Source organism: Melospiza georgiana, chromosome 12, assembly GCF_028018845.1.
Source record: "Melospiza georgiana isolate bMelGeo1 chromosome 12, bMelGeo1.pri, whole genome shotgun sequence".
NCBI classification, from domain to species: domain Eukaryota; kingdom Metazoa; phylum Chordata; class Aves; order Passeriformes; family Passerellidae; genus Melospiza; species Melospiza georgiana.
This window is the reverse complement of record NC_080441.1, coordinates 9854036-9869107: the sequence shown is the minus strand read 5'-3', so window position 1 is coordinate 9869107 and position 15072 is coordinate 9854036. Positions and strand designations below refer to the sequence as shown.

Here is a 15072-nt window from a genome sequence, read left to right as displayed (position 1 = left end):
AGCCCTTAAACTGTAACACCATCAGTCCCTCCAACAGGATGGAACTGACAAGATACTGTTTTCACTGACAATGCCACTTCCCTAATCCAAGCTAGGTTTCACAGAGCACTTTGATTCTTGTCTGTAATGGAAGAATTCAGTTGAAAAAAAAAAACACCCCAAGAAATCTGCTTTTCAAGATTCAGAAGATTATAAACTGGCAACAGAAATAATGGAAAGACAGCTTTTGTCAGTTGATACGTAAGAACAGTTGTGTAAAAGACAGCTCAGTGCTTTAAGATGAACAATAAAGAGCAGGCTAAATATAAGATACGCCACATCTTTAAGTGCTTTTGTGCACGATATGAAAAACAAGAATAAAAACAAGTGGATGTGGTTTGCTTTTTTGCTTTTGGTGGAGTGCAGCAGTTTGAAAAGAAGAAAACAGAATTTAAGCCTGTGAAAAGAGTGCGTTGAAATAATAAGAGATGGGTGCATTTGTCACTCAAGAGCTGTGGTTTAACTGCTTTTCACAAGGCAGCAGCCAACTGAAGGCTTCCCTGCTGGCAGTATGGCCTGGCAAACAGGTGTCATGTGGAGCCCTGGCCAGGACTCAGCTCTCCAGCAGGGACACCCCAGTGCTGGGCAGCGCAGGACCAGAGGGTGCTGAAACCCTGAGCCAGCCCAGCCCTGCCAGGAGCTGCAGGAACCACAGCACAGGCCCACACCAATGTCCCACAGCACAGGGCTCACACCAATGTCCCACAGCACAGGGCCACACCAATGTCCCACAGCACAGGGCTCACACCAATGTCCCACAGCACAGGGCTCACACCAGTCCCAGAGCTCACACCAATGTCCCACAGCACAGGGCTCACACCAATGTCCCACAGCACAGGGCTCACACCAATGTCCCAGAGCTCACACCAATGTCCCACAGCACAGGGCTCACACCAATGTCCCACAGCACAGGGCTCACACCAGTGTCCCACAGCACAGGCTCACACAAATGTCCCAGAGCACAGGGCCACACCAATGTCCCACAGCACAGGGCCACACCAATGTCCCACAGCACAAGGCTCACACCAATGTCCCACAGCACAGGGCCACACCAATGTCCCAGAGCTCACACCAATGTCCCACAGCACAGGGCCCACACCAATGTCCCACAGCACAGGGCCACACCAATGTCCCAGAGCTCACATCAATGTCCCACAGCACAGGTCTCACACCAATGTCCCACAGCACAGGTCTCACACCAATGTCCCAGAGCTCACACCAATGTCCCACAGCACAGGGCCACACCAATGTCCCAGAGCTCACATCAATGTCCCACAGCACAGGTCTCACACCAATGTCCCAGAGCTCACACCAATGTCCCACAGCACAGGGCTTACACCAATGTCCCACAGCACAGGCTCACACCAATGTCCCACAGCACAGGGCTCACACCAATGTCCCAGAGCACAGGGCTCACACCAATGTCCCACAGCACAGGGCCACACCAATGTCCCACAGCACAGGGCCACACCAATGTCCCACAGCACAGGTCTCACACCAATGTCCCAGAGCTCACACCAATGTCCCACAGCACAGGGCTTACACCAATGTCCCACAGCACAGGGCTCACACCAATGTCCCACAGCACAGGGCCACACCAGTGTCCCAGAGCTCACACCAATGTCCCACAGCACAGGGCCCACACCAATGTCCCACAGCACAGGCTCACACCAATGTCCCACAGCACAGGGCTCACACCCATGTCCCACAGCCAGGCCCTACAGATGGTACAGGGGATTCAGGGACAAAAGCCTAAGGGCAAAGGTAGTGAATGAGAAAGGCTAGATGAGCACAAGGAGACCATCCCTGCTCAATGTCTGAGGGATCATTGAAGCTGTACCTACAGCCCACCAGACTGGGAATAAGCTGCTGCTGTGTGCATGGATCTCTCACCTGCCATCACCCACCTCAGCCAACAGGAAACTCTCTGCAAGCTCATGAATCCATTTTCCCAAGTCCTGTTTTATCACTTGAATGCTTTCATGAAGTAACTACCAACTTGACATCTCTCCTTCCTAATCTGAGATGTTCTAGGCCTCCAGAAGTTTTATTACTTTTATATTTTATTTTATTACGTTCTTTTAAATAGCTTTTCTGCAAGTGCAGAATTCAAGCTGTTATCAGCTGAACACAACTTCCACCTTTAAAGCTGGCAACTGCAGCTTTTTCTTTGACAAAAACAGTTAATATACACAAAACATGATGACTTTTCCTCTTATTTTCCAATCAAAAAACTGCTGAGAAAAGCTCAGCAGAAATTACACAGTCAGGTTTGAGAATCATGATGACATTATGGAACCATACACATTCACTGAAGGACAGGGACACTTCTGTCAGCCAGCCACCCAACCACACTTTGCATCATTTTTCTGGGCAGAGTTATAGCTTCTTACCATTGTACTGCCACTATGATTTACACCCATAAGAGCTGGCAGTAGCTACAAAAAAACACAACAAAAAGCAGCAACTGAATCTCTAGCTGGAAGGCACCATTTGCAACAACATCTAACTGGTAAAAACTTTAAAGAAATATGAAAATTGATGTTTAATCAAAGAAACATTAAAGAAAGAATAGCAACATGAAGAAGGCATACAGGACAGAACGACAGCTGAGGAAAATGACAGGCACAATTCACATGGAATTGTTACTTTTAAAACAGAATTGTTATAGAACAGTATTGCCCTGAATTACCTTGTTTTCCGAGTATGTGTCATCATCCACCTCCATCAAAAATATGATCACTTTTGGATGCCAACAAATATGTAAGAAATTAAACAATCTCAGGACAAGAAATGTATAGAATTATGAAAAATTAGACAATGGCATAAGCTACATTTCAGTATCAGAGATTAGTCAAAGAATATTAAATTAAAGCAGTTAAGTAGGAATGAAAATATTTTTGAAGAATCAATTTGTGTTTAATCAAAAGAATTCTGAAGCATAAATTCACAATTTTGACAAGTGCTTCAAAGGAACAAGTCGTTGATATTAATTGGGCTATAATAAAATAAAAACATCTATAGATAAAAAAGTTGCAAAGCATTGTTGTGAATCAAAGCAGCTCAAAAAATCCAGTATGTGTAGGAAGTTAATTGTATTGCTGTCCTGAAATGCAAGGAAAAGTGTATGGGTAAATTAGGGGGGGGAATAGAGGGGCAGACTTTAAAGAGGTGCATTTTTAGTTATATTGAGATTAAAGATGGGAATTTATGATCGTTAACATGCTACAGGAATCAGCATCACACCATCCAAAGGAGTAAAAACCAACCAAACAAACAACAGCCATCACTAACGTCTTACATATTGTCTTTGGTTGTTTAATATCAAGAAATACTTTTACAGAATATGTGGAAACTATTCCTTTGAAATCAATACCTTCCCTGTGGCCTCTCTGGTAAACCAGAGGACAGGCTTTACTTTCTCTGAATAGTTTGCTTTTTTCTACATTTTTATCATCTCTCTCTTCAAAACTCCAATTTCTTCCATTTACAGGCTTTTGTACCAAAGCAGTTTAACTAGAACAGACTTTACATTGTATAATGAAGGTATTTTTCTTGCATTATAAACTTAGAACTTACTAAAACAATTTTCCACAAGATACTATTGAACTTACAGCAGGATTTAGAGACAGGAATAATGAACATTTGCAATAATAATAACTAAAATGAAAACCAACCCAAAACTCTCAAGGTTACATTAGCAAGGATTAAAAGTTTTCTCTCCCTAAGATCTTAAAATTACTGCTTTAAAAAGTCTTGTACCAGAAAGGAGTTTTCAATTCCCAGCTAGAGGTGCTCAGTAGTTGAGGAGAGGGGAATGGGAAGGGATTTTTAGGGTTTTCCCCTCATTCCCTAGCTGTCTGGCCAATTAAGCTCAAAATGCTTACCAGGTGCACGATCAATTTATGGAATGGAAAGTAGCATACAGAATTAATGGTATTTCCATTGGACTATGTACAGCATCTCCAATGTCAGAATCAAAAGCATTCTGAGTAAAATCAGGAAATAGTTATTAGGAAAAAGAAACCAACAGAAAGGTTATTAATACACCTTTAGAAAACGTAACACAAAAATAATTAACCACTGCTTTCTTGGCATGTAAAAGTTCTATACAAATTTTAAAAATTTTATTTGCAGGTACTAACCTCTTCAAAAGCTCACTCTGTATTTACACTAATTCTTTTAACAAGTTTATCTCAAATTAAAGCATATTTAAAACAATCATGATTGCATTAACTTTTCTGCTTTAAATTATTACCCAATTAGTGCTTTATTCACATTTTAAAAACTTGTACAATTTATTACAAATATAAAACAGTGCAGTTTTTCATACATTATCCCAACTCTGAGACAAACACTTAAAAGACATGGAAAAAGATTTTGATTTCTATAAACATAACATTTGCATTACTCATACCCCTTTCTTCACTGTCCTCCCATAACCCCAATTTAAAAAGATCAAACATACAACATACTGTAGGTTTATTTTTATTCAAAAAGTTACTGTCTCAAGACATAAATACAAATCAGAAAACAGTACAATTAGGACAATAGAATGTGGAGGACAACAGGTTAAGGTAAATATATAAAACATTTTTAGCTGGTTGAAAACAAAGCTGTAAGAACTGCTTTCACAAAGAAACACTCCTTCAAGAGTAAGAAAAATCAACTTAAGTTTAAAATCATATATACAGTCCTCTCAGCAGTTCTATTAAATGCAGTGGTGTGGAAAACAATATAGGCAGTACTTTTAGACATGAGAGTATTTATTTATGTAAAATGAGTTAGGCAGATCTAGTTTTCATTTTGTTGTTACCCATGACCTAGTAAAATAATTATATTTTATCATGATCCTTTAGATAATCTATGGTTTTTGGCTACCACAGCCGAATGTTTAATTTCTGAGTCTAAAAACAGGAAGCCTTTTTGTATTCACCCATTTGGGGAGATTCTTGTATTGCAAGCGTATTAAGGCATGGAATGATTAAAATAATATACCTCAAGAACTGAGAGACAACTGACAAAAAATATACATATGTAATATAAGTTAATATTTCCTTTAAAATGATGTCTAGCTGCCTAAGCCTTGCAAAATGAGTCAATGTCAAAATGGCATAGATCCACTTTCTGTTTTAGACCAAATTTAATTTATTTGTGAATGGACACAAAATGAAATTTAAAGCTTAGCTTTTAAAGAATATTATGGGTTGTTTATGAGCTTCTATTATCCAATCTAATTTACATATAGAGGAAATGTACTGTAACCTGTTAGAAGTATCTTTAACCTGAAGACTGCTTGCAAAGACAGATAGATAAAACAATATAAAATACAAATTTAAAAATCATTTTTAAAGCATGAATTCTCATGCTCTTCTATTTTTAAACATTGTTAAACTTTCAATATATTTCTGAAACCTCATAATTTTAAGTTGGAATTTAAAAGTAAGAAAAAACTAAACAAACTGCGCAATTATAAAATCAGCACCAATTTATATATATATATAATTTTATTTAAAATTTAGATCCCTATTCCCACACTCTAATAAGCTGTATAATTTTTGTTTAGAATTTTTCTGCAAACATACTACAATAAGCTTCTTTTATTTGGAGACAAAATACAGTGGCACTACTGGAAGGAATTTCACAACATTACATTTTTCTTAAAGGACAAGCAAACTTTCAGGGTTGGTAATGGGCAAGCAAGAGTGAAATCTGTTACGTTCTGGTAGCTTATAGCTTATGGACCTTTCTGAGAAGGCTAACATGAAGCTTTTGGAATAAAAAGTGTGTGTTTTAGATTAAAAAGCTGTTAAAATTCTGTTTTATGTATTTATTTCCACGATTAATTGATACAAACCTTCTGTTGCTTAAGTTTGCATTTTATTAAAAATACTGACAACTCTTCTGGTTCGTTCTACACTGTGAGAAAACCAATCCATCTACTATTACAGCTCATGGACGTGAACAGCAATCCAGCAGAGCTCATGATTATTTAGTATAGCCAGCAAATGTGTAGAGAGGGGCTCAAATCTGTACCAAACACCTCTCAGACTGTTGAGATTAAAACTCAGAGGGAATACTTCTTATGATCCAGAAATAAACTGATAGCACATAAATAAAATATTGAAATTTTTTCCCAACAAAAAGTGTAGCTTATCCTCAATTGTTTACTTGTCCTTTACATTTCTTTTTTTCTTTCAGGCAAACAAAACTGCCCCTTCAATGCACTTGATCTTGAAAGCATGTCATTCTCCTTAGAGAAAAATCTGTTCAGAATTTCACTGTATCTACCACAATTTTGTATTGAAAAACTTCCTCTTCCACTTAGAAAATGACTTCACCACTGATTTATTTGCTGCTCTGGTATTAAAACATTGACACCCCAAGAACCTAAAAAAAAAGTTAGAAATGGTGTCAATTTGTAGTCTAATACACATTTAACAAATAACAAAGCAATTAGTATATAATTTAAGATTAAGACACTTCAAGATATATTAAGGCATTATTAAGTTTATTTTTCTTTCAAACCAGATTAACCACACTTCTGATTTAGATAATAATATGGAAAGGGCTCCTCATTCATTAGAAATATTTTTCTCACACTTGAAATTAACTAGATCCAGTAAGAATAAAGCCTGTGTTTTAATTATTTAAGGTAATAATTGCAGAATAATTTTTTGTTAGGTGCCTAACTCAGACTTCTTTGACATTCTATTGGCACTAACCTGAAATCAAATGTGTTATTACCAGCTACTAAACCTGGGACAAAACACTGCAGACACTGGCTGCTGCTGTGTCTGTGATCACAGAAAGCACAGGCCATCCCACATCAGCCAGCCAGGACACAAATTTAACATTTCCTAGGAAATGTATTCACTCTGTCAGGACGACAGTGAAAAATCAAACAATCATCAGGTAAAATCAAGCAACTGTACTCCAGGAGATTATGTAACTAGGGAAAGAAAAAGAATCAGTTTCCACTTCCCATGTGAGAACAAGCTATACAGCTTTCTATGTCAATGGAAGTATGTATGTGCCAAAAAGATCCAGATTATTTGACTGTCTTAACGTTTGTAAGACTTTATAAAATCAGCGAGAGGCAAAACAGACCAAATTTTCCTGAATCCTGACAATGCTGTTCATATTTATCTGTTTACAAACCCATTTTTACTGTTCTTTGAATTAGATTCACTTTGGGTGCCTCCTATAACAGAGCACACAGACAGAACTGCCTCTGCTGCCAGCAGTAACTGGGCACATCCGACTAGAAGTCTAGTCATAAACCATGTGCATCTGAATAAATTAAACAGCTTTATTACGTCTACACCTATTAAAAACAAGTGCAACAGCTCCAAGAATAAGGGACCTCTGCAATAAATTATAAGAATAAAGCAAGTTAAGTTTATTCTGAGAATGCTTTGCATTGATGCGATGATGTTTTTACGCTGAACGCTGTCTTTAGACTGAGCTGTTTCCCGGCCCCGCCCGGCGCTCCCTGCGCTGCGCTGCCCGCGGCTGCCCCCGCGCGGCCGCTCCCGCGCACTGCACCCGGCACAGCGCGGCCGGGCGGGAACCTCAACCTGCCCGAGCGGCCCCAGGCAGGGTTAGAGCCGGAGCTACAAGGGTTCTCACATCAATGAAATGCAGCCTGGAGAAGGCCACGGTTTCAGCATTGTCAGACTAAAAAGGGACTGGTACTTCACAGATCAGTCGAGGAAAAATTGAGAAGAGGAGGGGAAGAATTATTGTAAAACAGAATGTCAGAGAACAGGCGAGATATTTTCTTGGTGTTAATTCAGGAAAGAACACACAACAGCCAGACACACAGCCTAACTGATTCATTATTACTAAAGCAAAGCCCTACTGGTACAAAATATATGGATTTGCAATTATTAAAACAGTATTTAGGACTTCTTTCTCCCATAAACATGAACAAGTTCACGCTGCAACAATACTGTAAAAAAATACATAACCATCTTCCAAATTCCACCAAGCTGTCCAAGATTCCCAGGAAGCCTTGTTGTACTGTCCTCTGCTGGCTTGCTGCAGCTTGTTATTTCCAGTGTAATTTTGTACCAGCTACCCAGGGTCAAAAATGGCTGCATACTTTACAAGTAGTTCAAGACAGAAGGAATCCCTCATGCAGATTTTTAAAAGAGAATAGAGACTGCAGATTTATCAAGTCGGATAAAAGGGCAACTGCAAGCAGAAACTACAGACTTCGGATGTTTTGGACCTAAAACTTTATATGGAAAGAAAAAATACCTCTCATCTCTATAAACAGATATCTGTATTATCTCTTATTTTCTCCATTATCTTACTTATGCACAAAAGTAAATATGCCAATTAAAAAAAAAACCCACAAAATGCAAACCATCTAGTGCTGACATTTGGTAATGACATCAGTCACTGAACTAAGCTCAGCACAACAGGAAACTTGCCTTTAATACTGTGTATGCACATTTCTTCATTTTTCTAATGCCCTTTGCTATCAGCCTCTGCTACAGTCTTTTCCATAACAAATGTGTTTTCTGCTCAGAATCATAGGCTTTTAACTTTTACATAGCTATATATAGATATTAAGAACAAAAATCTCATAAAATTGCAAGGAACACTGACTATCCTAGAATGTATGGAGCTGAATTACTGTACTAGTCTGTCAAAATAAGCTAACAATGACAACCTGAATATTGCATTCTTTCCATTTAAAATCTGAAGTAAGAGAGCATGGCAACCTTAAGACTGATTTACATTACTTTCCCCTTATGTAAGTGAACCTACCGATTCATCCATGATTGAAGCAGGGTCAAAGAAATCTGGTTTTAGCTCCGTTCGTTCTCTCCTGTTCTTTGATGGTGGCTTTAGAAAGCAAACAAACAAACAGGTTAAGTGCAATTTCACCAGAAAAACAGAGGTTTTACACTGTAGTCAGTGAAGCTGAACTCTCAAGGGGTTGAAATTCACAAGGGATGTTATTAGTTATGTCAGGAAGTGTTCTTGTTTTTGTAAGGCCGTTGGACCAGATGGCTCTTGTATACAGACAACGGCACAGCCCTTTAGCAAGGCAGAAAGCAACCAGAAGGATTTTTCTTTTATAAGAAAGAAAACTTAATTCAAATATCTTGCTTTAAAAGCAGAAATACAAATCCCAAGACCACTAAAAGTAAGTAAATTTCTTACTAGGTCTATGTCCATGGTGTCAAAATCCATGCCTTCATTAAGATCTTCAATCCGCCCTTCTGATGACATCATCACATCTTCAACAATTGGCTCTTCATCATCTTCCATTAGACTCGTGCCACGTCGACTGAAATGAAAAGCAAGACTGTTTAGCACTAAATCAAGTTAACTTCTATCTACTTAAAAAGCTAATGCTCAGTAAGGGACTCCTAACTCCTAAATGATGATTCCATTAGATAAAGCAGAAATTAAGTAATGAAATGAATGCACAACTACTACTAAAGAAAGCTGGTATTTAACCAGAAGATACTAAGAGAGCATGAGACAATGCCTAACAAAGGTCAATTTAGACAACGATGGGACATTTCTAAATGGGTATTCTGAGAGGGTGTGAGAACTGGTAAGCAGATCTACTCCATACCTAATTCATGCTCAAGTGAGAATGAACTTAAGTTTTGCCACTTAAAGAAAAATTGTTTCTGCCTTATGATAAGGCCAGAAAGAATGCCTTTGAAATAAAGTAGATGTGTAAAACCATTACAAATACACCCACACAGTCCTTCATCCTCTCTCCTCATAAATTCCACATGAAACATCAGAACTTATGAGAAAACTAAGGAGTCATTCTAATTATACTAATTGGTGTCATTGTATTAAAAAAAAAGCCACCACTGAAACTATGTTACATGAAGTACTGGAAATAAAACAATCAAAAGTAGGGGAAAGATGTAAAGCTCCTCAATACATGTGTTTTTGGCTGCAATGTGTACTTTGTTTCTGCAGAACTACACTACCTTTAAGAATGCAGAGAACTTTTGAACTTAGAAGATGTATCTCTCTTAAAAGATACAGGTGTACCACTGCATTTATAAACCCTCCCCTCCCAGACCCACAGAAGGAGCATTTCACTGCACTCACATGGCGTGTTGCAAGTTGCTTCTCAGCTTGACGTAGTTCATCGCTGCCCTCTCCTGTTGTTGTCGCGCGGCTTCTTCCTGTTGCCTTTGAGCCAACATCCACGTTACTTGCGTGCTTAAAAAGACCATTATTCTATTTTAAACATGTACTGGTTTTGTGTATGGACACTAAGACAAAGCAGACCTACTGCTGTACGTACTTGTAGTCGAGCGGCGGTTGGTGGTGCTCGGGCTGCATGGGATAGACACCCATGTAGTTCTCGTCGGGTCGCAATCTCTTGGGCTCCCTCATTATCGTGGAGGTGAGCTGAGGTGTCTGCATCATCACTGGGGTGTGCATTGACTGCTCCCTGTTCAGCCACATACTGTCACTACTGCTGCTTTCTTCAGCTGGAAGCAAACACAGCAAGAACATCCGTGAAGTGTTTTTCAAACTAGTCTAAAAGTGAATGCTGAAACACAAATTAAATGTGTGATACAGAGAATCAATTGCTTTACTTTTTGCCACAAAGTCTTACATGTGCCTCAAAGGGCCTGGATTTATAATCACTGGCTGGAGCATTTCTATACTTTTCTATTGTATGACTCAACACTGTATAGTGCCTGTATCTTCTTTTGTGAATCAAATGAATACTTTTCCCACTAAGACACATACATGATCAGAGGCAACTTGTTCTGAAAAAATACATAAAGGCATACCAATACAGTCACACTAAGAAATATGAAACAATGTGTGCAGTTTATATGAATATCTATTGTAGTAAAGTTTAAGATGAAAGAAGTTCTACCTTCGGGTACTTTCCGCTTGCCTGTTGCTGGCTTTGTCTTCTTATTTCTTACTGTAGATCCTCGACTACTGATTCCACTAATCACTGACATGGTGTCATCATCCCCACCGGCTAATAACGAGTTCCGGTAGGACATGAGAGGAAGCCACACATCTTCTCTTCGTAGAGACATCTGAAAGGTCATGAACTTCTCCAAGTAAACATACCTTTAAATGAAACAAGAAATACAGAGATGCAAAAAGTCTGTAACAAAAGGTTACAATGTCAAGATAAGCAACTACTGAAATTAACAGCCAATGTTTCTCATCTACTTAACACAAAGACCTGACAACAGCAAATCTGGAACACATTTCTGTTTATTCACCATAAAATGAAAAATAACAACAATAAATACAATTTACCTTCTGTGAGTATACTTGACTACATTAGTGTAAACTTACCTTGATGTGTCAAAGATCCCATTTTAGATGAATACAATACACAAATATTTATTCTGATGCACATATTTTATGGTTATCATTACAAATACTACGAATATTAAGAAAATACTTACACTGTTCTTTTGTCTTGTCTGAGAAGTTTCGAGGAGAACTCACTGAGAATGTCAAGAAATGCCAAATTTAATGGTGGGTGGCTCTCACCTTGTGGATTGGGCTCCTTAAAAGCAAATTCTATGCCATCCCTAAGCACAAACAAAAAGAATTACATCAGACAAAGAACAAACAGAAGTTCAAAGCACTGTGAGCTACTAAAACCAAACCCCTTTCCTTTATGTCAAGAAAGCATTAATTTGATGTTTCCATATTCCAGCAAAAAAAAGTGAACACTAGTTATTATTTTAATCTAGACACACTCTTTCTGTCATGGATTTCTACCTTGCATTGCAGCTTTTCTGCATGAGGCCAGCATGATCACCACTGACAATGAAGTGGATCTTTTCTTATTGTTATGGACCAGACATTAAAAAGCTTGTTCATTATAGCATCACTGCTATAATTCACATGCTTATGCAATGATGCTGGAGAACACCAACAATATTAAACATTTAGGCTTTACACAGAGACAAAACTGCAGTCATCCCCTAATTAATATATGGGCTATATCATCTCTAGAGCTGAGGCACTTAGTATTAACAAACTCATTTTCAAAGAATGGAAGTAACACAAAGCACACAATTACTTGTGTAACATAGCAATAGCTTCTCTTGTTTTCAACTGATCCAATCCAAATGTTAAAGCAAAACGTCGAGCAAGTTCCTTTATGCCACTGAACGTTGGTGATGATCTGTCAAAATTATAACCATTTTCTTGAATCATTTCATTGAAGAGCTGCATGGAATAAAAAGGGAAATTTTCATGTATTAAAAGATTATGTCAAACTCTGGACTAGAGGTAAGTTTCAGTTTAAAAGTATGTTTCACAGCTTTTTCCTCCCACTGCCAATCTGAAAACACCAAGAGACAAACATGGACATTTTGGACAATGAAGTCACAGCTACTCTTTCAGAGTCTGCACCCCAGAGATAACTTTGAAATGCACTGATCAAGCACTCAAACTGTAGACATAGTGGATGACAGATTTCAGTGCTTCACTAAATCAAGGTAAGTTGAGAATACAAAAAATTAGTAGGATTCCCTAATTACATACATCAACAGAGAAGAAATAAATGGGCTGATCTTCACCTGGTCTTTACTAAAATACTTTGTCAAACTACTAGTTCCCAATTCTTTTTTCTTCTCAAAATACACATATAAAGAAGAAACTCTAAATAGGAAATATGTTCAGGGAAATTGCCAAAGACACCAGAAATTCTGTACCAAATTATGAGATTTTTAATTACTTATCAATAGTTGTCAAAGCCAAATACTCTGAACTTCAGTCTTTTCTTTTCTTTGATCAATCCTTTCTCAATCCTACTGAATTCAACTATAATGCGCTTCAATAATAAATTTTTCTATTTTTTAAATTTTGTCTAACACACCCTTCACTCTTTTGTATCACAAAGAATGAAACAAAGAGTGATTAGTTACATATTTCACACTGCAGTTCCACCAGCTACTTAAGAGTCATGCTGCTATCAAAAGGAAAGGCCTCATTTTGCCTTTTTTTGGCAATATCCATCCTGATAAGCCAGTCCTTACTTTAGTAAGGACTATTTCCATTTGGACTCCACCAGGCTCAATACCCAGATCCACAGTCACTATGTGGCTTTATAATCCTCAGTCAAAAACCAGGGATAGAGAAAATATATTTGGGTAGATTTTCCTTTCATGGATATAGCAGTGATCTATGCTAGATTACAGTGCTTTGGAGATATATGTCTCTACTGTTCTGAGCCTGTGAATAAAATCCATGCAGATGGTTTATGTGAGCAGATTAATCAAATGTTAACTTTAACTGAATTCATCAGGTTTCCACACAAACTTTACTGAAGAGAGCATTAAAGTATGTTTGATTGTCAAATGTGTGAAGTCTCTACTAAACATTAAGAAATTACTAAAACCTCAAATCAATTCTCAGAATAGTTTAAAAAAACCCCAAAACCAAAACAACACACCAAAAGCAAAACAAAACCTCCACAAAAAACCCCCAACCCCCTACCACACAGGCAGGAAGTATTTATCTGTTCACAAACAAGAAAACTTGCCATCTCACAACACATATCTGAATATTTTACTTAAAATATTGTTTTAGAGTTATGAAGGTTTCATAGAGTTACATTCATTTTGAATTTATTGACCACTCCTACATTTTTTGTGGTACAATATATGGTAAGTATAGGAAGACTTCTGGCAGTTTTTCACATAGGTGTAGAAAATGCAGAAAATGCAGAAAATGTGTTTAAGTTCAGACCTACTTATCCATACTGCCCATCAAGATTTCATCATCAATATCTGAAACTAGTTACTAACAACAGGACATCACCTACAGTATGGAATTTCATGCATAAAAATATTGTAAACTCTTACCTGCTGCAAACTAAGAATAAGTGTTTTAGCACACTGGATTTTGTCTATCTGTCTTGTTTTACTCATCGTTTCTTTAATAATATCACCATAGTCATTGTAATACTAGGAAAAACAAAAAAAAAGGTTAACTGTCAATGTTAGTTGAAAACATTGCAACTACTGAATTCTTCTGAAAATAAAATCTATGATAGGAACTTTTAAAAAGAAAAATCAAACATTATCTAAAGGAAAAAAACCCCAACATGATCATGATTACATCAAAATTACACCCTAAACCACCTCCAGAATAATAATTGAAAAAAAAAACTAAATGCAAAAAGAATAAACTCACTTTTCATTCTTGCAGTATTACTTCAGAGGCAGAATGACCTATTTATCTTCATGATATATTTGTTAATGACATGTGTTCACCTTTTCAGGGTACATTATTAGAATCTAATCTTTTTACCAACTCCTGTAACTCTGGTGAGGAGTTTTATTTTCTTTGTTAAAAGGATGCACTTACAGACAGCATCATAGGTATAATTTGTCTAACAAAGGCAGCTGTCTGTTCAGTTTTTAAAGTATTTCAGGTTTAAGAAAGACCCAATTAGTTATTTGGAGAATCAAAAATATATGTAGGGCACTCAAGACAGATATAAAAGCAGGCTGTCGAAATTTTAGGATTTTAAGGTAATCACAAAGGAGCAAAGCTTGATCATGTTCACAAAATGAGAACTCATATTATTAGTGTGCAGCTGTGAATCCCATGTGCCAGGAGAAGTTTTTATATTTAAGTAAGATTAAAACAGATATAAAGATAATGGGGAGAGGGAACTCAAATTTTACTTCTACAAAGTTTAAACTTAATTATTGGATAAGACTAGACATTATGGAGTTGATCTTGGGAAGAACATTCTCAAAAGGCCTACTAAACTAATAAGTGAATTAAAAAGACACCATCAATCAGAGTAAGAAAATAAGACTAGTAAAAACAACATTAAAATAATTAGTTTCCCTCCTCGGTCCCCACCACCCACACAACACTGGAACTGTAAATCTCATCTCAGTAATTTTTCTCCCTACATACAAAAAAGGGCCTACAACTCTGGAGTTTTGAATTCTTCACATTTTGAACCTGTTATCTTGCAAGGTAAAAAACAAGTAATAAAAATCCTACAACTACTGTATTCTAGTAGTT

At 37.4% G+C, this 15072-nt stretch overlaps 1 protein-coding gene across 4 annotated transcripts in view; it reads right to left on the bottom strand.

Moving 5' to 3' along the window:
• Positions 1-4276: 4276 nt before the first annotated feature.
• The window catches only part of STAG2 (STAG2 cohesin complex component), a 74094-nt gene continuing 63298 nt past the window's right edge, over positions 4277-15072 (bottom strand). For 2 of the 4 annotated variants that reach the window (XM_058032528.1, XM_058032529.1), the window contains exons 26-34: positions 13893-13994; positions 12104-12252; positions 11478-11606; positions 10925-11130; positions 10337-10526; positions 10138-10251; positions 9220-9346; positions 8821-8898; positions 4277-6429 (exon numbers count right to left, since the gene is read on the bottom strand). In XM_058032528.1, coding sequence (XP_057888511.1) covers positions 6406-6429; positions 8821-8898; positions 9220-9346; positions 10138-10251; positions 10337-10526; positions 10925-11130; positions 11478-11606; positions 12104-12252; positions 13893-13994 — 1119 coding nt within the window. In that variant the 3' untranslated portion in view covers positions 4277-6405. Of the gene's footprint in view, positions 6430-7557; positions 8282-8820; positions 8899-9219; positions 9347-10137; positions 10252-10336; positions 10527-10924; positions 11131-11477; positions 11607-12103; positions 12253-13892; positions 13995-15072 lie in introns of those variants that run through there. The other 2 variants (XM_058032531.1, XM_058032530.1) reach the window with 2 other exon arrangements.